The 26,968-nt window shown below is 44.8% G+C and overlaps 1 protein-coding gene across 1 annotated transcript in view; it reads left to right on the forward strand.

The window, feature by feature from the left end:
- LOC142576540 (uncharacterized) overlaps positions 1-26,968 on the forward strand; it is a 206,108-nt gene that overhangs the window by 157,392 nt on the left and 21,748 nt on the right. Inside the window, exons 5-7 of the mRNA XM_075686704.1 lie at positions 6,910-7,248; positions 20,704-20,789; positions 23,385-23,622. Of these exons, the coding sequence (XP_075542819.1) occupies positions 6,910-7,248; positions 20,704-20,789; positions 23,385-23,622 (663 nt within the window). The remainder of the gene's footprint in view (positions 1-6,909; positions 7,249-20,703; positions 20,790-23,384; positions 23,623-26,968) is intronic.

Below are 26,968 nucleotides of genomic sequence, written 5' to 3' on the forward strand. Positions count from 1 at the left end.
GTTCAGGCATCTCACTTGGCGAACCGCCATCACCTAATCCATGCCTCGTCGTAGTTCTAGATTTTCGGTGGGACACTGTCCGCCATCCCAGGTCTTCAGTAAAGTCCTCCGCCGGGAGCACTTCCCCTTCAACGTGCATTGCTGCCATGCCGCGCTAGGTCTACCAGACGCTAGCTCTCGGCCAGCGTGGCGTGAGCACAAAAGTTCCAATGAAGTCCAAAAAAGGGGTGGCCCACCTCAAAATCAGGCAGCCGCTGAATCGTCTCTTCTTCACGGATCCGATGATATCAAATTTACACCACTAGGTGACCAAAAAAGGCTCGGAAGCTTCGAAAAAGACGGACCCATAAAAGCCCACAAGCCTCCTTCGAACTTCGTCGTCGTCTCCTATCACTGCTCTGTATTCCCCACCCAAAAAATACGTAAAGCCAAGTGATACCTTATTGAAGAAAGCTGTGTACTCACTATGCTGTCATGAATCCAGAAACTTTCCTTCCGAACGTTGTCGCCAGGACGAAGAGGGTACGATCTCGTAGATGTCGTTCAAGTTGGGGTCTCTAGAGTTGCGTATCCCAGTCGCTGCCAGCTAGTTTGTTGCGTACTCTAGGATAGCGTACTCCACCGTTGCCGAGTTGTTGCGACACCTGTTTAGCGAAGCTCAACCGCCGTTACTATTCGATAGCGTGGGGTTGTCGGCAGGCAGCAGGCATCCGGTAGCCCATGGCGACTGGGCAAGGACGAGACGATTTCTAGTGCGAAACTTGCACGCTTTATTCAAAAGTTGGTGAGAGATGATAAGAAGAGAGTGAAGTGTTGAAAAGTACATTTCGGAGCCCCTTAATTAGGCTCTCTACAATCGCGGGAGGGATCTTACTCCCGTCGACGTCACGTGACAGGCACAGAGTCTGGTTTTTGGATGGACGTCCCGCTTCCGTATATAACAAGCCGCAGGTCCGTAGACGTTTTTCCTTTCTTTTAGGCGACGTCGGTTCGGGGAAAGGGCGTCCCGCCACCGTAGATACCAAGCCTACAGCAAGGAATGAGCGTCCCGCCTCCGGATATACGAAGCCGCAGGTCTGGGAATGTAGAAGGTTTTTGCTTTCTTCAAGGCGACGTTGGTTCACGGAAAGGCCGTCTAGTTGCGGAAGGGCCACTGATCCATTCTCCCAGTTGACGTATTCGCGAGCGCGCCTCTGCAGGCGGCAGTCTGCGGTTTTGGGAGTAGTAGACAGCTGAACCCTTCTTTTTAGCGCGTTGCTGGTTCGCGGAAGTTCTCCTGCAGAGCTTGACAGTTGGAGGAAAGGGTCGCTCTAAAGTCGCACACACGCAAAAAGGGCCTGTAAACACTGTGATGCTTCCACCAGACCGGCATACACTCGAGAAAATCATGGCGAATTAGGAAGTCACACTTCGTTTCTATGAGGCATGGTGGGCGAGAGTCCTTTTTGCACGGGGTGCTAGACGCCAACTGTAATAAAGTCCCCTAGGTGTGTGCTCGTGGTCACGATGCCGCCGGGGTTGTTCCATCATCGTTATCCAGCTCTCGTCATGCCATCGTCTTCGCGTAGTGGTGGTCATGCAGTCATCCTACGTTCGCTTTGATACAGTCATCGTGAGGCCGTTAACGTCGTTCCTTCGTCGTCACTCCATCTATCGTCATTGGACTCTGGTCATAGCGTCGTTGTCACGCATTCTACGCCAACCAAATGGTCCAAGCTGTCTAATAGCTTGAGGCACAAAGTATAGGCTTGTGGTCGTGATGCTGTCGTGGTCGTTGCGTCGTCGTCATTCTAGCTTTGTCATCCGAATCTCTTCGTGCCTTCGTCGCCAATTCCGTCGTCATCATGCAGTCGTAATGCAGTCCTTACAGCGTCGGCCTGATGTTATCGTGGTTTCTCCATCGTCGTTCGACTGTCGTCATGCCATCGCCTTCATACACTCCTCATGCCATTATCTTCCTATCGATGCCATCACCGGCATTGCTTCGTCGGCATAGAGTCAACCTCATGCATTTGTTGACATACCGTCGTCGTGATGCCGTCGTGGTCGTTTCGGTGTCGTCATCGTAACCACATAATAAGACTCATCATGCAGTCGTCATCACGCCATCGTCGTCAGACAGTCGCCGTCATACGGTTGTCGTCATGCCGTCGTTGTCACGCGGTCGTTTTACCACCGTCACCACTTTAGGAACGTCATCTCATTGCCGTCATGCGATCGTCCTCATACGGCCTTTGTCCGTCCATCGACGCTATTCTTTCTTCAACATTCTATCGTTATCGTGGTGTCGTCCTTCAATCGTGGTTAGACGACCGTCGTCATGCCATTGTCAACATTATGTCATCGTTACACAGTCGCTGTCAAGTATTCGTTGTGATATCGTCGTTATCAGTCCATCATTTTCGAGCCATCATCGCTTTTCCAGCTTCGTCTTCCGGTTTTCGTCATACTATCGTCGTCACGCTATCGTCGGGATACACTCCTCGTCATCTCCTTATTCTAATACCTTCGTCGTCACGCTCTTGTCTTTACACCATCGTTACCATTTAAGAATCGTCATCTCATTGTCCTCCCGTCATTGTCGTCATACCGTCTCAGTCATTTCTTCATCGTCACTGCGTCATCGTCATACATTTGTTGTCATGTCGTCATGCTCATGGGCGATCTTGGCAAGTGAGTGCTAAGATTCATTATTTAATATATTTGTTTACAAAGTGACATCTTCCAGCTGAAATACAAATGGCACAAAATTTTAATTACCAAGCAGCTGGAATGTCGTCATATAATCTCGTTGTATGGTTTATACGTAGAATAGCATTTCTTATGCACTCTGCTTAAACTCCCTAATTTTCTTCCTCCTCGCCGTCTTTTCACAGTGACAAGTAGCATAAACTGAGCTTAGTAAAAATGGTACAGCTATAGGGAAATTTTGAAACTACGATTGTTTGTAATAGTTTACCTTAAACGCATTTTTTCATATGTCAAGTAACCATCTGCAGCTTGCTATCACTCTCACAAAATATATTCTGCATTAACTTGCCGTGCGTTGATAGTCCAAAGTTTACTACTGGGCAAGCGTGTGAGGCTGTACAACCTTTTACTAGAATGCCCACGACATGGTACTGAATGACGCCGTTCGGGACCTTATCTAATGTTCAAGGACGGCTGATCATTACACCTGAAGAAGATTAGATCCATGGTCAACAATGCGTTGCAAAGGCGAGCGCTATTGACCATCCGAAGATTTTCGGTAGAGATCAATATTGTTCGCAATCATTGATTACAACTTGTAATAATATTTGCAATCTGACTGTGTCTGTTCTATTTGAACGCAATTTTTCTTCCTTTGTTTGACTTCATATCCTCTTTTCTGTCTTTAGTGAATTTATACGAGCTGACTTTACGTTCTGCAGTGACGTTCCAAAATCGGCACCGCTTAAAGGCATATCATCTCCTAAATAGCAAGTGTTATAAAAAATTTTGTAAGAAAAATACTTGTGAAGCCTACGTATTTCGTACGGCCTGATGGACAGTTTTCGCATACTGTAGACTAAATATGTACACACTGAGAAGTATAGGCGCTCTTGTTTGGCCTGTTTCCTATTGAAACCACTCTCAATCTTTCATACTCAATTTTTTATCTTCGAAAAACATGCACCAAACCTGCTTAGACGTATAACCGTTAATTGCTAGAGGAAGTGAACTAATAATATCCGGTCGGCATGCTGCTACGTATCTTTCCAGGGTTGTATTTCAACTGTTTTCAGAGGGCATAAAAACACCGTTGACAGCTACGGCGAGCAGTACATGGGACTCAAAGATGCATACCTGAGAAGGCGTTATGAGTAGATTAACCAAATAATTTTAGCGAACAAGGAAGGCATTCGGAAGCCGCAGTAGCCCGGCCATATATAGACCCCCGAAGCTGCAAAGCTTTTAATCGACATATAATAGGTTCTACAAACCACTTTCTCGCTGACATACACATTTGGAACGTAAAACCCCTGAATATTACTAAATTTGGAATCCTAAACAAGTCTTCTGTACATACACGCGTTCGAGTGATGACGCGCAGCTCGTTCATTTCAAATAATAAATTATATATTCCCCAACTACGCACTCAAGAAAATATTTCTTTTTTTTTTTTGCTCTGCTATAGTCGGTTGCCAAGACAAAAGTTCGGTGGCAGCTCACCGCTGCCGCGGCGTAAGGAACCGCGTTTCCACCGGGGGATTTTTTTAGATTGTGCAGAATTTTTAAAAGCCGCCTTAGGCCGGTATTATTGTTCTATTTCTTGAGCTGGGTTACTAGAAGAGGTGCACGTTACTTGATCGAGAAATGGAAATACATGACCGGCCAATTAACAAAACCTCGCCATTTAGATTACTGTTTAATTACTTTACGGCATATATTACTATTTACGAATTGCAGCCGGCAAGCTAGTAAGGCGTATCCACTTGAAACGAATTCTCAGTCGAACACCGATTTCTAGACATGAATTCCATAAGTGTGGAAAAAAATACGTAAGCTTAGGTGTTAATTTTTGTGCTTTAATCCTCAAAATAACGTTTTGTTTTATAGAAAAGGACGTCAAAGAGCCGCGCATTTTTACCTCAAGTTTACGGCGCATATCTCGAAACAGCTGTCATCATTAAATTCGGTCCAAGTCGCTACGCCTTGCAAACTCATTGACCACGACTGGGTAGTTACAATTTTTTCAAATGTGTACTGAGATAACGAGCTCCAATGTAGCCTACTTTTGCAACTCAGTGCAGTTATTAACAACAGCTAGAGCAAACTACTTTTTAAATTGTAATGTATCGCGTAAAGAAATCACACAAAAATTTGGTAAACGAAATGCAGTTTTTTTTAATTGACCATTTTGATTTACTGTGTAATAATGTTCGCCTTCTAGAACGATCGAAAGTAAAGATTACAACTGCGCAGAACTAAGCTGCTAATCTATTTTTTTTAGTTCTGTGTATCCTAAAAATACGCCTGGTATAGGGACGGCCAGGCGTTTTACTCGTCAATTTGTCCCTTCTTACAGATGTTGAAATTTCCTTCCCGTATGATTGCGTTTGTGTGAATCGCCCTCCGTTGTGGGCATGCGTGGGGTGTGTGCAAGATACCAGCTTGTTCAAGTTTAGTTCAAAGTATAGACGCCAATACACATGCTCTTCATGCGTCGCGTATTCACGCAATTGTATGGTCATCGAGTTCTGCCGGGATTTTTTTCTCAGGGACGTTGGACGGATCCGGAAATTTTTTGTGAACCTACGCCTGATATAGCTCACTGATTTCGGCATGTTTTAGGTTAGCATACGGCGGGTATAAACATGTGGAACAGCTAAATAGGCGCTTCCTTTACGTCAACACATACATTGCGAATGTTTAAGTGTTGTACGCCTGAGGAAGCACGGCCGGTGCATATCGGCATGGTGATCGCTGCCGCAGCAACTGCCGCATCTGCTTCAGTAGCGTTGATGTACGCTGTTAGATACGGACCCTTTTCCTGGCATTCTTCGAGTTCACCAGACCACATCAACTCGCCGTCGCACCCAATTAAGGTGCGCAGAAGCGCGGCTAACACGTTCCCGGGCCTGTCAGACAAGTTGGTGACCCCATCCCGAGGCGTCGCACGTCGAGCTATTGTCTCCACCCCCTGCTTGACTCTTCCCGAAAATGCAACGGGAGCCTGGCACGGTTCCAGGTAATCTTGTTGCCGAGCGAAGCTGTTTTGCGGCTCTGAGAAGTCGCTCGAAAATAACCCGTCTCCCTCCGCTGTTGAAATTTCCTTCCCGTATGATTGCGTTTGTGTGAATCGCCCTCCGTTGTGGGCATGCGTGGGGTGTGTGCAAGATACCAGCTTGTTCAAGTTTAGTTCAAAGTATAGACGCCAATACACATGCTCTTCATGCGTCGCGTATTGTACTGTTTCTACTCCGCAAGAGGCGCACTAGTTTGATACCAAAGCTACTAGTGGAAATTTTGAGCGAGAAGGAAAACGGAGGGCCTCGATTTTCCGTCACCTGCAGACATAGCTGTTTTGGCCTCGTGTAGAGGGTCGTGAGTCTCCGAAGGCGTTGAAGCACCATGAGAATAATGGATAGCATACGAAGTAGTCCCCGATTTGGTGCTGCTCCGTTATGGAAACACAATGGCATCTCTGTGATTGGCGGATATGCATGGGTTGAGCGCCCGTCTCCCAACGTTTATTTCAGTGGCTAAGTGTATTGCGTTGAGCACCATAGCTCATATAATCAGACCACGGCAATCCGAAAGACAATCAAGCGAGAGAAAGCAGGAACAATTCAGCCCCTATAGATTCACCATATTGTTTTTGCCCAATAGACGTTATGATGTGATCCTGAGCGCACGTAAAAATGCCGACACTTTCGAATATAGTTGCCGCTAAATCAGCATGAACACTCGGCATGAGTAATTAATTATTCCCATCTACAATTTTCTAAAATAATCGAACGATAAAACTTAAACATTTATAATTGGAGCATAAAGAAAGAAGAAAGGTTTTCACAACTAATGAGCGTTACGAAAGGTGTTTAAAAATGAACGTCAGACCATTCGTGTACTATAGCTTTCGTACTTACGCTGGTCGAGGAGCAGTACCGTCTACGCAGACGTGCACTTTTAGTTGCTGATTTTTAGTCACATAATATAAGCCTACCAGCCTCCAGCATGTGCAGTGTGTGCTTGGCTAGTCATGGGAGTGGTATCTGCGGCCCTCTATATAGTTGCCTAGGAAAGCCAAATCCTAAGCAACGTTCCTCAAATTAGGCCAATTTGTATACGGTGCAGAAACATTCCGGTGCAGATCAGCTAGCCCTCTCTCAAATATATATATATTGCGGTGTTACAAACAGCACGGTCTCCTTTTTTTTTTTACAGCTCCAGGACCACCGGTGAATATTGTGCGACAGTCGCCATCGCGTATAAAACACGATGGTTCGCGACAGCTGGCCATAACCATCCTCGAACCAGTGTCTTGGAACTCACGTCCAGTCGGCTTCCATCTGCGATGGCAACCCAGTGAACAAAACAATGAATCTGCGAGGGATTTCGATTTTCCTCTAGATGCAATGGAACGCAAGAAGAACTTGAACGTCACCCTGTCTTTGAAGCCTGGACGTGAATACACGCTGTTTGCCAGCGCACGTGGGGTCGGCGACTTCGGGGAAGTTCTTATAGGTCCCGAGACATCAGCGACAATGGAAACTACTCCTCTGGGTGAGTCAATTTCGAACATATCTGTAATAAACGATCGTAAATTGACTAATGGGAAATCACGCGGGGGACATTTGGAGCGCAGGTACAGTTTGAGTAATGCGAAGTATACTTGAAGAACAAATTGCAGCGCACACATTCAGCTGTCACCTAATAACGCCTAGTCGGAATGAGGAAAAACTTATGTTGGCGACTTAAGTCTACAAGCATGTCACGCAGTTTATGGCTTTAGCATAATAAACTTATCGCTTTAATGCATGACACCTATCTCCACATAAGAAAATTGGCTTGTTTTTCCAAAATATGACATGCTTAGAAAGACAGAAAGCTGAGCTAGTTCATAAGGATTCTTAATGCAAAAAAGGCGGTAATCCGTGCAGACACGGACACAAGAGAAGTGGATAACACGAGCGCCGACTATCAACTGAAAAAAGCCCTGAGGCGAAAGAAGAAACACGACACAGAACTCATCTGCGCATGCTCTTGAATGGTGGCGCCACGTGTCATGGGGTACACTTGCCTGTCCACGTGAAAGATAACTGTTAAGGCAATTGATCTCTTCCTTGTGTAAGGTAATCGAAGGCTGACTCACGCACGCACTTCCACCATTATTGATAAGCCTTGTCTCGACCATAAGACGCGTATCCTCATTTCTATGCCTGTAAAATATACTGCGGCTGAACACCTTAAGAAATCGATTTCGAGGGGAACGACGTGATTACAGAGAGCAGTAATAACAAGAGGAGAGTAGTGGCTATTCCTTACATTCATTCAGTATCGCACAGGCTTAAAAAAGATGCAAGTAGATATGGTGTCAATATTGTTTTTACTGCTCCCAATAAGCTAGGTAAAATATGCGCTGCCGTGCAGAGAAAAAAGCAGCAGGTAAAAGGCACAAAAGGAACAGATATGTGTCCAGTGAAGCACATAAAGACCAACAATTTTACTGACTGTCGTATGGATGTGGTATATGATGTTCTCTTTAGCTGTGGCCATTTCTGCGTTGGGCAAACGGGGTGCTGTATCAATCAGAGGCTAATGGAACATAAGAGGTCGTTAACCGGTGGATCGCCTTCTAATCTTTCGTTACATTATCAAGGCTGCCAAGATTATAACCGCAAGCCTGAGTTAGATGAATGCGCGATATGGTATAGGCATAGCAAAGAAAATACGTGTCTTATGGTCGACGCATGGCGAATCAATAATGGAGCAAGTGCGTGCGTGAGTCAGCCTTCGATTACCTTACATAAGGAAGAGATCAATCGCCTTAGCAGTCATCTCCCCTGTATACCGGCACGTGTACACGATTGACACGTGGTGTTTCAATTCAAGAGCATGCGCAGATGAGTTTTGTGTCTTCTTTCTTTTTTCGCCTGTGTGCTTCCTTTAGTTGATAGTCGGCGTTCGTGTTGTCCACTTCTCTTCTCTTGTGTCCGTGTCTGTACGCCTTACTCCCTTTCTTGTATTATGCACCCCATGCTGCTGGTTTGAACTCCTTTCTTAGCGGCATGAAGCATCCCAGTGATAAATCATTCTGTTGATAAGGGCACATATTGCAGATGTTTCTTTATCTTTTTTCATGCACTCATACTGCAAACCATATATACGGAATTGTTACAGCTCATAGTTAAAATCATGCTGCAACAATGACTGGAAGAACGGAACGCCATACTCAACCTGATCATGACCTACGCAGTCAGCTGGTTTCACATGTCCGCAAGGTCATGCCGTGGCTTATAGGAGGCTTTCATAACAGACACAAATGAAGTTTGAAGCTCGTTTGGCATAATTAAAACGCGTATTTTCACATTGAGACGGGTTTCGTGCCTGTGGTTCAGAAGTCATTCACCGGTAATTCTAACTATGTTGCGTTTTACGCGGTAAATTACACATTCCTTCAGAAAGCCCTGTTCATTGAGTGCATGAGCCTTTATTAGAATCAGCATGCTTTGTTAGCGCCAATTGACAACAGAGCTTGAGCCAACAAGGCATGACGATGGATGAAGGTAAGTCCGGCATATCTCTTCATTTTCAAACATGATGACATTTTTCGCATAGTAAGAGCAGTTCTCTTTTTGGCTATCAAGCTATACCACAAAAATATGGGGTGATCCGTGAGATAGTTCAGTCTAAATCTGTTGGCTGATCCCAAAGTAGCGCACTTCATTAATATGGGTTGTTGGCTTGAATATATGTCACTGGGGTATGTGCCACTCTTCAATAAACATCTATGATGACAACTTACCTACGTGCCACTGAGCATATACATATGGCGCAAGTGCCGGCATATCGGTATATGCCGCTCTTCCATGAAACTTTTTATCGTCAAATGCGCCCCTGTGTATGCGCCACCGGATATTCACGGACTTCCCGCCGGCACCACCAGAAGGCGTGGCGTGCACAGAGGGAAGTGCGCTAAAGGATCACGGCTGCAGCACACCCCTCATACACGACGCGTTTTCGTTATTCACGCAATTGTATGGTCATCGAGTTCTGCCGGGATTTTTTTCTCAGGGACGTTGGACGGATCCGGAAATTTTTTGTGAACCTACGCCTGATATAGCTCACTGATTTCGGCATGTTTTAGGTTAGCATACGGCGGGTATAAACATGTGGAACAGCTAAATAGGCGCTTCCTTGACGTCAACGCATACATTGCGAATGTTTAAGTGTTGTACGCCTGAGGAACCACGGCCGGTGCATATCGGCATGGTGATCGCTGCCGCAGCAACTGCCGCATCTGCTTCAGTAGCGTTGATGTACGCTGTTAGATACGGACCCTTGTCCTGGCATTCTTCGAGTTCACCAGACCACATCAACTCGCCGTCGCACCCAATTAAGGTGCGCAGAAGCGCGGCTAACACGTTCCCGGGCCTGTCAGACAAGTTGGTGACCCCATCCCGAGGCGTCGCACGTCGAGCTATTGTCTCCACCCCCTGCTTGACTCTTCCCGAAAATGCAACGGGAGCCTGGCACGGTTCCAGGTAATCTTGTTGCCGAGCGAAGCTGTTTTGCGGCTCTGAGAAGTCGCTCGAAAATAACCCGTCTCCCTCCGCTAAGCGCTTGCAAACCTGGAGGCAACGCCGTGGCAAGTCACCCCTCGGACAATGGAGCCCTTGGAGAGACCCGCCCCCCCCCCCCCCCTAAGCCGATTGCGACGGCACTTGCAGGCTAGGAGGCAACACCGGTGGCAAGTCATCCCTCCGACAGTGGAGACCTTGGAGCGTCCCCATTGGCCGAATGTGACGGCGCTTACACGGGCGCCTACCATTGGAGGAAAATGACGACACCTGAGCGGGTTCGACGATTGGTCGAAAATGACGTGACCCCGAGAGACCGAAAGGGTTAAAAGCAAGAGACAGGGAGCAGAGAAAAGCATTTCTTCATTAATTCATTTTTCGTTCTTCTTGCCAAGGGCCGCAGCGTCCGATTTGCTGCAAGCCATCAATCAATTTATTACTGTTACTCACTTCATGTTATTACTGTAGATAATGTAAATAAACCTCCAGTTTTCACCTCAAAATCCTCCTCAACCTCGTCCAAGTCCCGCACTCAACGGCAAGTTCCCATAACGATCTCACAAAAAGCAAAACACGTTCCTTTCCGTGCCTTTCGACGCGATACTATGACAACGCGTGCTTTTTGCAAATGGACCTTACATAAGACTACGCTCCACTATCGAACCGCTTGAGTGACTGGTTTAACTGGGTTCGTGTTGCAGCTGTTCGTGTGTTTCGCAGTTACGAAATGTTGAAGTCTCAACTTATATCCGCAAGTTAACAGGTACGTAAACTAACCCGATGCAGCAAGCGAACTCTTCACAAAACAGTTAGCTGTGTTGACATCAAGTTAATCGTCCAGTCGCCTGTAGTTTTCGTTCGCGAACAGCCACGGTGAGCCTTGCTGTACCGTTTCCTTTGTCGCTCAGAAGCAGCTCCTTCTAGACGCCTTTTTTTAAGAATGTGCTTTAACTACATATATCCCTTCGTAAACCACTACTTAGAATTTGGAAATTTGGCGCACGTGTGTACGACGCCTTATGAGACCTTGTGCTCCCGCATATGCTTTAAAGCATTTTCGGCCATTTCTTCTTTGTCCGTAAACACGTATACTGTGATTCTGTTTCGTCTACTTAAACGTAGTGAATGCTGCAGGTGGAGTTCTGAGCTAACATCAATGAGGGTCTACGTGCTGCAGCTGACTTCAATCGTAATCAGTGCAATCAGTGGTAGTGCGGCTGAGAGCTTGCTTTTCTAACGCCATGATGTTGACAAGTAGCAACAGGCGTTCAATACGTTAGATATAAAAGTTTAATTAAGATTCAGTAACATACTCAGGAACTCGCCTTCAGTAGTTCTGAAAGAAACAAAGGTGATGCGGCACAAATTTCGACAGTTTGCGGCAGGGAGTTTATAATACGAGTGCAAAAGCGGTTACATGCATGCAGTCCCTTGGCGTTGTGGGATCTCTGATCGCTACTTTCCGAATCTGCGATTGCTACGCTGGAGTACTGAAGTTTGATCACAAGACCGCCGCATGTATTCCACCATCGCGACGCACCTGTAAATATGTTTATTCCGCTATTTTAATGCGAATAACATTCTTTACATGCTTCTGCCGTGTTAAGCCTATCTATCTATCTATCTATCTATCTATCTATCTATCTATCTATCTATCTATCTATCTATCTATCTATCTATCTATCTATCTATCTATCGATCTATCATCTATCTGTCCATCTATCTATCTATCTATCTATCTATCTATCTATCTATCTATCTATCTATCTATCTATCTATCTATCTATCTATCTATCTATCTATCGATCTATCATCTATCTGTCCATCTATCTATCTATCGATCTGTCGATCTATCTATCTATTGATCTGTCTATCTGCTTGGGCAGCTAGGTATGTGCACCTTGTCGAGATGCTTCCGCGGTCGTTCCATTGTCCTCATACCAGCCTCGTGATCTTATTCTCGCGATGCCATTGTCGTCACGCCATCTACCCCGATCCAGACACCAAAGCTATCTAATAGCTTGAGCCAATATAGGTGTGGGCTCGTGATCGTGATGCTATAGCTGTCGTTGCATTGTCGTCATTCCAGCTTTGTCACACGACACTAGCCATACCGTCGTCTTCACGAAATCATCGTCATCCAGTAGTCATGCATTTGTTGCCAGAGTGTTCCTGTCGTGGTATTTCAATCATCATCATTCCATCTTCGTGATCTGACTCTCGTCATACTGCCGTCGTCAAGCCGTCTACTCAGTCCCAGTGGTCATAATCGACTGGACCCCTAGGTATTTTTTCTTGATCATGATGCCATCAAGGTCTTTGCATCGTCGTCATTCCAGCTTTGTCATCCGACTCTCTTCATGCCGCTCTCATCACGCCACTTTCGTCACGCGGTCTTCATCGTCACGCTGTCGTTTTGTCATTGTCATCCCATCCTCGTCATACTGCCTTCTTCATTCCATCGACGCCAATTTTCCTTCGTCATTGTATTGCAATCATACTGTCACCATTCAATCGTAATTATGGGGCCCTTGTCAGGCCACCATCGCCAGTCGCTATCATGTCTCGATTGTCAAACCGTCATCGTAATGCCTTCGATGTCATGCCATAATCGTCCCTCCAGCTACTTCATCCGACTCTCGTCACGCGGTCACGGTCAAGCCACCATGGTCATACAGATCTCGTAGGACAGCCATCGTCACGCCATTGTCATCGTCGTCGTCATACAGTGGTCATACCGTTGTCGTCATGCGATCGTCACGCTGTGGTTTCCCTATTGCCATCACGTCAGTGTCTTCATTGTATTGTCGCTATGCCGTCCTCGTTCCACCACCTTCGTGGATCCATCGACGTCTTTCCTTGTTCGTCATTCAGTCGTAATCACGCCGTCGTCATTCAATCGGGATCATGTCGTTGTTTTCATACCATCGTCGCCACGCCATTCTTGGTCGAGTGATCGTATTAATTCTTCCTTCTTCGTCCAGTTGTCGTGTTGCAATTATCATCACACCATTTTGGTCATCTTATTGGGCTCATGACATCGTCACGCTGTCGTCATACCATCGCCATAGTTTAAGAATCGACGAGCCGTTTTCTTTATACCGTCATTCGTTTATGCCTTTGTGGTTCCCTCGATATAACTTTTTTTTCATTATTCCCCCATCACTGCTTCACCGTCATAGAGTCGTCGTCATACCTGCATGCTCACTGGCGAAATTGGCAAGCGAGTGCCATAGCGAAGTGGCACAATATCAGAGCATGCAGCATACAGGCGATTCAACAAGTGTCAGAATTACTACTACACGCGTTAAATGGACGGAACTTCAGGATTATGATCTGTCGCTCCATTGCTCGATTGCTATTCGCATTGCCGTCGACAGTCATCGTGAGATGGGTTCTGTCGTAACTTTTTACATGTGCTACACAGCACATACAAAATCAGCCAATAAAGTTACTTAAACAAACGCCCGAACTGTCAAATATCTGAGGCCATCAAGTACGCTGATAGTCAAGGTACGCTTTCACTGCGCCATGTGAACTGGCGCCTCTCTAGCAGAGCAACAGTGTTCTTATTATCGACAAGTGCTCCGTGTAGTGCTTGAACAAGTGAGGACGCACTGCTTGTTGCCATCTTGCTTTTGTAGCATGTAAATGACGAAAAATGTTTGTGTCATGGGAGGTGAACTAGCATGGAGCAAAAAAAAAAATTAGAGGACGTGGTGCCTAATCCAGATACCACGGCGTACAAATATGAGATTCTACCACAAGCCATCAAAAGGGCTTGACAGAAACCACGATCACAGTCTTTTAATCCAGCTGGTGTCCATTGCACCGCAGGGGTACAACCACGATGAGTGGGATATAGTGCACATCAGGAAGCTGAGTGATAAACAAGGTCCATTTCAACCTGGGCCTATACATGTATATTCAGTGTTCCCGCATCAGAAGCACTGGCAAGACATATTTCTTTTTTTTTTTTATTAGAGGCTGTGCCCCCTAAATTTACTTTACTCGGTCGTATAAGAAAAAGCGGGATGGGGGAAGGAGTTACACACATGGTTTCGTGCATTTATTCTAAAGCATATATTTGGGAGGTCTAGTTTTCAGCACAACTAAAGAACGCCATTTTCAGGGATCGTCCTAGTTGATAAACACGACAGGAAATTTCAGTATGTCTTATTTTGGGACGTTCTGTTGTCTGACGTTCTATTGCCTGCTTTCCGTTGTCTGACGTCTTGTAGTCTGATATCCTGTAGTTCTTGATGAATATTTAAGTAAAAAAGGTAAGCGAGCTCTTTGGGACTATGTAAAGTTGTTATTGTAAAAAAAGTACAAATAAATTGTCAGGTTGAGCTGTGAACTTACGACCTAATGCTTCTAAGCCCAGTACGTTATCACTGCTCATTTTGGTCTTGCGAACAGTAAAAATCATTCTGCTCTGGCGTTTCCGTTTGTACCCTGATAGTCAAGGTGTGCTTTTACTCCGCCATGTGAACTGGCGCCTCTCTAGCAGAGCAACATCGTTCTTATCATCGACAAGCGCTCTGTGAAGTGTTTGAACATTGATTTTGGCTTATGATATATATGTGTTAAGGAATTCAGAAATAAACAGCGGCAACCGTAGGCGCTGTAAGGGCTGGTACTGCTAATTTCAAGAGCTGTCTCTCGCATTTCACACATATGAGCGCGCATATAGTTTGTGTGTTCAGTGCAAAATAACTGCATAAACATTCGTGTATAAGTGCTAATTTAGACAGCGTACCCGTTTCTCACGGTAGACTCTATGCCAGAATACTGACACCCGAGCGAGACAGATTTTCGCGCAGCTTTGTGGAACACCCTGAAACTTCTTTTCCGCTTAGAAAATGCTTATGCAATATTTATCATAAATTAACAAATGTATCAGCGTAACAACACATGCAAGTCCACAGGCCTTTGTGTAAGAAATTACAACATTTAACAAAATAGGTACGCAGCCGCTGACACAGATGCGATGATTTCGATCGACAGACGATTTTGAGGAGTTCCTGTCATCACGGCACAATTACAACAATTGACCAAGTCGACTTTATTACCGGTATCGGTGCTATCAGCATTGCCAGATTCAGAAAACGCACCTTTGAACTCCACGTAACAGAAAAGTACACTATACCCCAACGATGTGAAACATAAAATTTTAAAGCGTCCCGAAAGCAAGCGCTTCTGTCTCGACGTCTGAACTTATGTCTTTGTAATTGAAAGTGGCTCATTTCTAATGCTTTTATAGAAAGCATCTGTCGTCACGACCGAGTGTTCCTGCTGTGACGTCAGAATTGTTGGCACCATAAAAAGTTTCTTTTGTATCTTAAAAATTCTTGATCGTCGCGACATAATGCTTCTGTTGAGACGTCAGAATTTCTGTCGTAACGTCAGAAATGTATGTCGAAACTACAGAAACGTCAGAAACATCTGTCGTACGACAGCAGTTTCTGTAGTCGTGACCGAAATTTCTCTTGTTGTTTTTTTCAACCTGGTATGCAACCGTAAGTTCACGATTTATAGCGTAGTCGCAGGTTATCAGTGATGCACTTAATTGTAAGGTGCTTCATTTGTTGCAGCTTCTTAAGATAAATTTCTGCAGTCAATATTTGGTCATTAACAAGTTGAGGACTGCAGGAGGTTTCCTTGCGGTAAAGGAAAAAAATTCTGCAGGATTTCGCACTTTATGCAATATAAAAAAAATTACACAGGGACTTATGTGCATTTTGATGTGCATTCTTATGTGCATTCAATACGAACTCATTATGACTTCCATGCGATACTTTTCACTTGCTCGTGTGCTCCTATTGGGCAAAGTCAATTTTGAGGGTGGGCTAAACCAATTGTGGGAGTGGGCCAGGAAAGTTTTAAACGTGGGTCCACCCAGTTTTCGAATTGGGCAGTCCATTTTGGGAGTGGGCCAAGTCGGTTTTGAACGTGGGTCAATTCAATTTTCGATTTTGGCAAAGTCAGTTTTTTGGGCGTGGGCCACGGTGCCCGTCCGACGTCGTCGCTATTCACCGTGGGATTTCGCAGTGCGAGCAGCAGCACTTCCATTGCCGGTAACGTGCCGTCATCACTTGGTCACGTGGGTTTCCTTGTCATAGGATGTTAACGCCGAACGCTCGCCATATTTACCGCTTCATGTGGCATACATGCCTTACGCCTTAAAGGTATGAAATTTTGATGCTGTAGAGGAACCTATTTTTGATATGGACTGCCCACAGCGTGTGCTACGTAGTTCTTTTTTTTTGTATACGCTTGAGGCATGAACTTGAGTAGAACGTAAAACCTTAGCCTAACCTCGTTTGCAGCGCAGCTTCTTCAGCTGCATTTCTTTTGTTTCGTTCCTATGCTAAATATGGAAGCGTAAAAAAATTGTGCACCATTAGGCACTTGAACTTCACCAAGAATTTCCTATTCTATGAACTTTTCTAAACTCATCTAAATAAATAGTAACTTTTATTTACTGCCGTTATCTCGCTGCCAACCTGTGACACATGCTGGCCGTATTACTTCCTTATAACTTGTGGCCGATCCGAAAAATAACCTTTGATTATTACAAAAGGGTTTGTCGCGGGCATACGGAAGGTCGCTGCTCTGAATGCGTGCTGGAAGAAAAACGGGAGAGATCGCATATGTGTACTTATACAAGCTGTTGCAGCGAGCACTTACAAAAATTTTGAAAAAGTGCGTGTTCCGGTTGCAGAATTGTAGTCCATGAGCAGGTCTACTCGAAGAGGTGGGCATTAGTTGCACCAAAAATCGAACTGCATAAGCGCCTAATTAACAATAATTCACTAATTAAGTTTATAACTACCTACTTATGGCACCATATCACAATTTATAAATTCAAGCGTCACACTGCAAGGCATATCCACTTGAAGTAATTGTGTGGAGGACACCAATTACGAGATATGCGCCATGAAACATTCACTAAAACACGCACTGTCGTTTCACTTACTTTCTTATCAAAATGTCGCTTTATGAATTGAAGCGCAAAAGTAACTGGTCCTACAATGCACTTCTCTGCAAAGTTTGGAAATTAATATCTGAAAACTTGTGTCATCCTGTGTTACAAGTGGATCGGCCTTGCAAACTCCTGGCTTGAATTTGTAAATCGCAATATTTGCCATAGCGTATTTAATTAAAAACTTAATTAGTGAATTCATGTTAAATAGTTGATTATACATTTCAATATTCTTTATGAAAGTGATGTTCACATCTTCGAATAGACCAGCTAATATACTAGAATTGTCCTGTCTGCCACCGGCAATATTTAGAAGCATTAGAAAGTGTTCGCTGAAACAGCCAGTATGGTGTTGCGAGGAAGTTTTATGCTACTTCATCATAATATTATGTCATAGTGATCCCTGGTGTGTTAAACGAAAGCATCACCAAAGACGCACGAAAATACGCACGGAATTTTGTATGCCGTATACCATGTCAGCTTTTAACCTGACTGCCATTTCGGCCATTGAGGATAGTCCTGACGTAGAATACTATCGGGGCGGTTTGCTGGTGCACCGTACCATTTTTTGCATGTAGGTTATTTCTAGTTTTCTCTACTCGAAATTCTTTATTTGTCGAAATTATATTTTATATTTGATCAAAAATTTTTTTTGATTGTTGATGAACTGTTGATTTGTTACCTTGGTGATGGTATATTTGATTTTGTTCAATGTTGTTAAACCTGTCCAAATTGAGATTGTAAATTATTTTTCTGACCCTAACTAGGGTAGCGCTATAGGTGCATTCAGTGTGGGCAAGCTTTTTGTTCGGAAATAAATAAATAAAAATCAATAAAAAATGGTGCTCCCCTGCACACATACGTACACATACACATACACTTTAGTTGATAGACCTATAGCTATTAGGAAGTCAAGCAGTGGCTCCTAGATGTATCATCTCTTGTAGCGACGAACTTTTCTGCCTGTTGTTGCTGACTTTTTACAGGCTTTATCTTTATTTTTAAAACTGTAGATATTAGACACCGGTATGGTACAGTCAGCAGAGTAACTGTTTGTCAATAAATCAAAAGTTCAGAGCCGAAGGAATCACTAGAGCTTGCAACATTTTCAGCTGCCTAGAAAGTAGACTCCGCCAGGTTCAGATTGCTGTCATACAATATTGCACGGTGAGAAAGTGCATTGCACATTGTTCACATCATGCCAGTGATGCTCAACTCGCTTTTTTGCTTCCCAAAGATTTTGTTATTAAGGCCAAGCTTTCTTTGTCTCTTCCTTCTACTTTCCCACTGCTGCTGCTGTGGGCTGCGGTCGTGCACACCGCGTCGGGGGGTGGTTGAGAGCGTGTATATATATGACAGCGCGAGTAAGAGAGAAAAGGCGACGGGAGAAACTCGTTTTCACCCAACCACGTCTAATGTTTAAAATGCCGTCTAGAGCTCCCTGGCCGTCGTCACGTTAGCCGTTTGACAGCTGTAATTATCCGTGACTCCCCTCACAAGCATTGCAGAAACTGCAGCGCTTCCTTTTCTGCTAACGCGCGAGGCCATAGGGAATGTGGATAGAACTGTAGAGAGGAGAAGAAGGAGAGGTTGATGAGGCAGTTCCAATATAAGAGAGGGGGGAGGTGGCCTGAGAAGCCAAGGAAAGCTCACTACTATACGACAGCGGTTTCGGGGAAACAGGATAAGCTTAAGTTCAAGATACGGTACATTGCGTTGCTGATACTTCTGAAAAATAAACTCCACGCAAATATGTCAAGCAGGGCGTGTCGAAGCAGAGCCGCATTAATAAAAGCCCACCGCAGGATCGAGGAAAAACTACGGAAGCGGTCGACCGTCAAATCAACACTTCCGTGCCCGCCGCGTTAGCTTTGCGGATATGTCATTGCTAAGGTCGTGGATTTGATCCGAGTCGCGGCAACCTCATTTCGACGGGGGCGAAATAGAAAACGAACGTGTAATTAGAATTGGGACACGTTAAAGAACATCACGGTGGCAAAATTTATCCGGAGTCCGCTACTACTGCTCGCCTCCTAATCCGAGTGTGGTTTTGGAACGTGCAGCCCCATAATCCAATTCAAGTTGATTACTTCGGCCCTTTCGCGATGTGCCATGTGAGTAAATGACAACGCTCAACCCTCTTAGAAGTTGTAAAATATGGCAGACAGCAACGCCTCAAGCAAACATCTCTCCCTGTTTGTTGTGTGTACTACGCATACAAACAGCAGTGGGGCACGCAAGGTAACGTTTAACATCAGCTCACCACTCTCGCGTTATCCTAAACATTGAAGAAATTAAGCTTTAGCCGTCAACATCACCGCTAATTATCGTCAATCAAAGCATCCAGCACGGAAAGCTTCGCTTACATCGATTCCCACAGTGCGTGGGATCTGCATAATTTTTTACTGCCGTGTTGTTGGACGGCTAGAGGAGGTAGACAGAAACAGAGAAATAAATTGTAGGTGCATCGATCCTCTACAGATCACGTCAGACATTCTTTTTATTAGGAATCTATATTATGATCCGTGCGTATTTGGTGATGATGTGCTTTATATGATGAAAACTGTGAACAGTGACACATACCCAGTTAAACAAGTTGGCGTGAAAGAAAATGGTTGAAGAGTGGCACATGCTGAGGGACACACTCAGTTACCCAAATTGGCATCAAAGAGGCTACTTGAAGACCGGTACATACTCAGTGTCACACACACAGGGTTCGAAGTAGGCCCGATGATTGGTTTTGAACTTTGTTCCTCGGAATAGCAGCCCAGTTATCTAGCCATTTGAACATAGACTGCCTTGTGACCCAAGTTGTCGGGAAATATGTTATGCGCGCACATTCCTGCATAGAGGCATATGGCAAACTGAGTGATGCTCGCAAAGAATCTTAATCTCATTAAAAAACTCTTTATTTGATGCAGGATATGTTTGCCTGTTCATATATATGGCTAGCAGGCTACTCCAGATGAAAAGTTCGGGTCTCACTGACATACTGGGATGCATTCATACATAGCATACAGTGATACAATGACAAGTAGCCAAAGTGTCTGGTCGAGACCAGGGTGTCAGAGGAAGGCCAAGAGCACCCAAAGGCTAAGGTTGCACGGAAAGAACCAGCAACACTGTTCCAGTGTTCCATTCCATCGTAGTTATGTCGAGACTACCTATAACTATATACCTATAACCTACTATCTATATGCTAGCTATAACTACTCGTAATAATTAAGCAGCGTACATTTCTCTGCAGTTCGTAGACGAGGTGTCCCTCTCAATGAAAGAAAATACGAGAATAAAATTTTCTTGGTGTTTTTGGTGTGAGTGTAGTGGTATAGAAGTGTGCTAACTGACCAATATTATTATTATTATTATTATTATTATTATTATTATTATTATTATTATTATTATTATTATTATTATTATTATTATTACTATTATTATTATTATTCACAGCACCGGCTAACTTGTCAGCAAAGAGCATTGACCCAACCAGCGTTATCATTTCATGGCACGCTGCGAGTCCTGCGAGAAGGTTTGTGGTAAGTTCCACTACCACGGCTTTTAAATGGAGCATTCGGAAAGCCATAATTATGGGGAGCTTCCCGTACAGCATGGTGACAATTTGTTAACTAGCAAAGAAATATTTTTACTGCTTGAAATGCCGACGAAGTGAGCATGTTGCCCAAGTCCCTCCGACCCAAACTTTAGAGCTCATTAGGTTACTACCAGGGTCCTAACAACATAAACTTAGCTTCGTCCGTACATGTAACGCTCCGAAATTCCTTGAAACGTTCTCCGTATTAGCTGTGACATTCGTATGTCTAACAAACTTTTATGACCGGAGTCAGTTTTGCGCTGTATGGCAGCTGACGGAGAAAGTAATAAACAATACAAGAAGTGGGAATAAGACATAGCGCGAATAGGAGATAAAACTCTAAAGAATGTTCACAGGTATTGGGGTTTAGACAATAATCGTCGTCTGTATGACTTACGCTTCCTTTCTTCTAAACTCTGCGCTCACTACTTTCCTGTCAAGAATGCTATATCACGCTGACATCGGGCTTGCCGTTCGCTGCCTGGAATTAGCGCGCGGCCAGCAATGAAGAAAAGGAAGGCGCGCAAGACAGGTCAAAATTATTGCTTGGGGCGAAAAGGGCAAAAATATTTTTTTAGAGCGAAGTGAAGAAGGTATCAGGTCCAAATATTGCAGAAAAAAATGCTAAGTGGAGTTTCAGAACAGTTATCGTGCGACCGCAGCGAATGCTGGCGAGCGACGACGTGGTCGGTATGAGAGGTCAAAGAACAGGCAGCAACGCAGCTTGCATCGGGGCCTCGAAAGGGCCGTCTTTCAGGGCTTCGCTGAAAAGGCGCTGTCGGACGCCGGCGTCGGCGAAGGGCTATGACCGCGACGCGACAGCGAGACATATTCCGGCCATCGCGTCTGTCGGTTGTCGGCGCTGCTTGCAAATCGCGCGCGTGCGCTCGCCTATTAACGCCACAAGGTTAAGGACCCTGTGTCGCAGAAAATCTGGCGTCCAGCGTCGACTCTCGTCCTGAGATTTACGCGCGACGGCACCCGCAAATCTCAAAGGTCATAAAGAAGGGCGGCCGGTTTCTTGCAACACTTCAAGGTGGCGCTCGCCCCCGCTGCATCGTAAATCCCCTCTATCTTCGGAAAAGTACCGCCATCCTTTGAACAATGCCGCTTCTCCCTTTCCTGTATCTCCGATTGGACGATTGCTGTCAAGTGATAGCGCGGACAGCTATCATCCAATCGGACTGAGCTTCAACGGGGACTTTCTAGGGCGCTCCACCGTCGACTTGCTTTCGCAAGCAAAAAATAAAGAAAAAGAACAAGCAATTTCTGGGGACTTTCGAGGGTGCGCCACCACCAGCTTGCTTTCGCAAGCAAAAAGTAAAGAAAAAAACAAGCGGTTCCAGATGAGGAGATGGCTTTACTTTTCCGAAGGTAGAGGGGCTTTACTGCATCGCGGCCCACGCAAGAGGCCGCGTTTATACCAGAAAGGTCGCCTTCGTGCATAGCGTTCGCCGCCAGCGCTTCCGGGTAAACATTACGCTTACATAAGCTGCAGGTGCCAGGAAGCGTGAAAATCAGTCTGGGAACCTTGAAATGCTATCGGGTTCCACTCTTAAAGGCGAAGCTTAAGCGTTCTCCAAATTTTTAAGAGGATGCGTTACGTCGGGCGTTCCTACCTAAGTCATTTAGTCATTTTTTAGGTAACCACTGCGTCGAAGTTGGTGCGCAAAAAAAAAATGATATCACAGTTCTGTAATCTGCTCCCGTTACCAAAATTTCTTTCAATTTTGTCCACTATAGAATCTAACGTGAACACAATAGATGTATTATACAACAAAGCATTATAATATTTTATAGGACTAATTTGTGAGGGAGGCTTTTTAAAAACCTTCGTAGACATTGTAGAACTTCATGTAAGCCGCAGCTTCATTTATCAGATTTGTACGCTTCAGATACTCTAACAAATGCTGTTTACAAAACAGCGATATCAGTTTTTGGTTAAAAGTAATGGATTTGTAAGCTTCAGGCTTTTATTTGAACGCCAGTTGCCGTTTTATAGGCTTTTTTTTTTAATTCGAGGCCCTAACTGATGTATCAACTTCCTACAGGCACTATAATGTAAGTTTGTCTCTTAAATGCAACAATTTCATTGAAATCGGTCGTGGGGCTGTCTCATCAGAATTATTTCTGTATTTTACATGAGTTTGAATAGGTGGCATCGAGTTGTGCCATTGCTAAAGCTTTACAACAACCAGCAACGCAGCCCTACAAGACTGCAAGAAGGTGTTGCCAGGTGCCGGCGCAGCAAGCAAGAACATGCGCAGGATATAGTGGAAAGTATAGAAGTACTAAGCGCCCATATTGTGTAACACTTGAATAGACTCGGGTATAGAGAAAGAACTGCACCAGATATTGTGAAACGTTTGCAAACTCTTGCCTAAATGGCAGGCAGTGGCAAAACAGACCGTCAGGACATCCCGAGGGGGATGAACACTGTTATGCAGCTTCGCTATCTTTGACGAGTTGCTCCGATTGGCATACATCTTCGATTATTTTTTTGCTGGTCTTTCCTGACTTCCTTCATTGGCCTTTGCAGATTTTTAGATCTTCTGACGCACCACTGCGTGCATGCAAATTCGGACTTTGCCCCTATGACGGCATGTACCCCGGAACGTCGACTGTTGCGCTCGACGGAAGTTCACAGGAATCGTCATCCTACAGCTTGCCCCTGTTCAATTTATTGCCGTCTCTGAAGCACACAGTCACAGTGAAGGCATGTGGTGCCGAATTATGCAGCAGGGAGACAAGCACGACGTTTGCAACTCCTCCTTCAGGTGAGACGGCGTCTGCCTTGCAGGAGGCGTGAGTGTTATATTAAGCCACAGACGGAACTTTTCTGACGCTCACTACGCACATTGTACACGAAATTAGGAGCTTACAGTTTGCTGCATAAATGCCGACATTTTGACTCCTGTTCATGCAGAAAAAAGCTAGAAAGGTAAGAAAATATTACGTTGTTCTAGAGTGTTACAGTATAGCACTTTAGTGGTCAAGTTTTGTTACATGTTCCCTGTTACAGAATACTAAAAAGGTTAACCTAAATTAACAATTCAGAAAAAAGGATCTCAGAAATTATGTTGATAAAAGCACAATTTCATTGACCGTTGGTAAAACTGCTCTGCATAGCTGCCTCAAAATGGCTCAAGCATGCGCATTTTAATGTGGCGTTACGAGTGTTTTCATGCATAAATTGCAGCTGCGCTATTGAGCATAATATTAATGTAGGGAAGCCAGTTTTTGGACGCTATTGTGAGGAATAAGCAAGGGAAAACTGTATAGTGCCCGGTCGCCTGCTCCACAATTCCTCTTCAGTCGGCTTGCCATTCAGTCGTTCAGTCCATTCTTTCTGCGTGCAGCATCAATCATTCAGTGGTAGCATGTTTAAGGGCAGCAAAGTCGCCCGGCGCAAGCAAATAGTCACATTGAGCATTTTTTTAAAATCTTGTGCGCTTTACTTATAATTCCGAAAAATTGCAGTCACAGCAGCTCTCTTCGCGGAAAGAAATTATTTGAGTATTCCTCGAAAGGACTCTACGAGTTACTACGTTGTGAACTCAGAATTAGCGTTTGAAGCAATACTCTAATAGTTGGTTAAATATTCATCGTCAACTAACTGCATAAGCTCATACTAAACATACTTTGATTTGCTAAGATGACAGTGAAGAACACTAAGTTGGTTGCAGCTTCGTAAAGGACCCGTGGATTTTTAGGGCCTAGCACAATTTAGCGGAAGTATCCTGCGGGTCAGAAGACCGCAGCAAACGCGCTTCTGCCGACGAACAGTTACTACACGCGTCCTCCAATACACGTATGTCCCTCACGATGGTAGTGGGGAACCCAATCTTGTATTGCGTGCGTACATGGTTCTATTGAGATATCAATTATAGGGGGACACCTCAGGTTAATGTTCGCGGCTCTTTTTGCCCTGATGTTCCCTATAAAGTCTAAGTGCGATATCATCCTATCCCGCCCCTCTTACCATATGCTGTAGGTGTAAGGCAGCGCATGCGACAATGCGCCGAGAGGCATGGTGTTTTGACGCGCGCCGTATTGCCGCTCGCCGTCTGTTGCGCGCGCAATGGACCGGGGTTTGGACTGACACTAACGGTGGATTGACTTCAAGGACTGACCTCGAAGAGGAGACTTACGTCTCCTCTTCAAGACCGGCCGTTGCTGCGCACGGCGAGGCTAAGAGTGGCTCCGCGCTCCCTTTCCTGGAGGTAACGTGCGGGGTGAAAATGCTAGGCGCGTGAAGATGGCTGGTGGCTGCGTGTGCGCTGTGTTCTTGCGCGCCAAGTGTTGAAGGTCGTGTAATCAAGTTTCCTAGAGGGGTTAAAGCGAGAGGCAGTACGAAGCGTTCGCTCGTTGCTGCTGCCGCTCTTCATCAAGTCAGTGGATTTTTTTTATGTGGATTTGTATAAGCTGGCATTCTTCGAGTTCTCCGGAACCCTTCAAGTCATGAGACATTTAGTATAAAAGGCCGCAAGCATTTCAAACATGATGTCTCGTCCGTCTTCGATTAAATCGACTGCTATTGCATCTTCTCCTGCCGCTTTTTTCGGTTTCGTGTCTTGCAAACCCCTTCTCACTTCAACGCTAGCTATAGGAGGAGTATTGGCAGCCTGTTCATTGCTACTTCGAATTGAGGTATCGTGGATTCTCTGGGTACTGCACAGGTCAACAGAGATATGCTGTTTTTACTTTATCTTCGAAATTGCTGATGATATCACCCTGCTTGCCTTTCAGTGCATTCATCTTGGCTTGTCCTATGCCAAGTTTTCTTCTCACTGATTTCATGCAGCGTCCATTTTTTACCGCTTCCTCAGTCTTTCTCACGTTATAGTTTCGAATATCCCATACTTTCTCCTTGTTAATAAGTTTTGGCTGTTCCGCGAATTCTACCCGATCACTTGGACAATTTCATAATTTGTCGTTTCGTTAGGAGGTCATTGGTTACATTGGAGAGCTTACATAGTGGTTGCCTTGGTGCCTTACTTCCTACTTCAATTGCTGCTTCTGAAGCCAGTCTAGTTCCGGTTTCGTTCATTACCTCTATGTCATCCTCATCCATCTGCTCTAAGGATGCCTTGGTGCCTTACCTCCTACTTCCTTTGCTGCTTCTGAAACCAGTCTAGTCACGATTTCGTTTATTACCTCTATGTCATCTTCATCTTTCTGTTCTAAGGCTGAATATTAGTTTGCAAGCACCAGCCTAAATTGGTCTGCTTTGAACCTTACTGCACCTTGGTAGGCCTGTTTCTTCTTCACCAATTTTGCCCTTTCTCTCTTCATATTGAGGTGCATCCTAGAGCTCACTAACCTATAATCACTGCACTTTACCCTACCTAAGACTTCTACATCCTGTATGGCAGAAAGTATAAAATCTATTTTATATTTTGTTTCACCATTCGCGCTTTACCAGGTCGACTTTCTGTTGCTATGCTTCTAAAAGAAGGTGTTCATTATTCGTAGCGTATTCCATTCCGCCAATTCTACCAAATTCTCCTCTAGTGTTCCTGGAATCGATGCAGTAGTTACCAGTTGCTTGTTGACCAGCCTTCTTTTTCCCCACTTTCCTATTAAAGTCGCCCGTAACTCCAGCATAATCAGTTTGCACTTTTATCATCGCTAATTCAACATCTTCATAAAACTGAACTGCTTCCTCATCGTCGTGACTGGATGTTGGAGCGTAGGCTTGTACTACCGTTGATCTATACCTCTTATTAAGTTTGATTACGACTACTGCAACCCTCTCGTTAATGCTGTAGAATTCGTCAATGTTGCCCGCTAAGTCCTTATGGATTAGGTATCTTACCCCGTAATACTTCTTATCAGGGGTACCTCTATAGCAGGGGACATGGGCGTTACTTAGCAATCTATATATAAGCCTCACCAGTTCTTCTAACCTCATTAAGGGAAGTGATACCCCAGACGATGCCTAATAGTTCCTCAAGGAGTCCCGCTAAGCTAGCTTCACTCGAGAGCGTTCGTGTATGGTACGTTGCCAGTGTCAATTTCCTGTGGCGACCTGTCCGGATCCGAAATTCTTAGCACCTTCAGCTGCATTACAGGTCCGAACGCCACCTTGGTCATGTGTTCAGCAGCTTCTGGGGAATGATG

This window comes from Dermacentor variabilis, chromosome 1, assembly GCF_050947875.1.
Source record: "Dermacentor variabilis isolate Ectoservices chromosome 1, ASM5094787v1, whole genome shotgun sequence".
Taxonomy (NCBI): Eukaryota; Metazoa; Arthropoda; class Arachnida; order Ixodida; family Ixodidae; genus Dermacentor; species Dermacentor variabilis.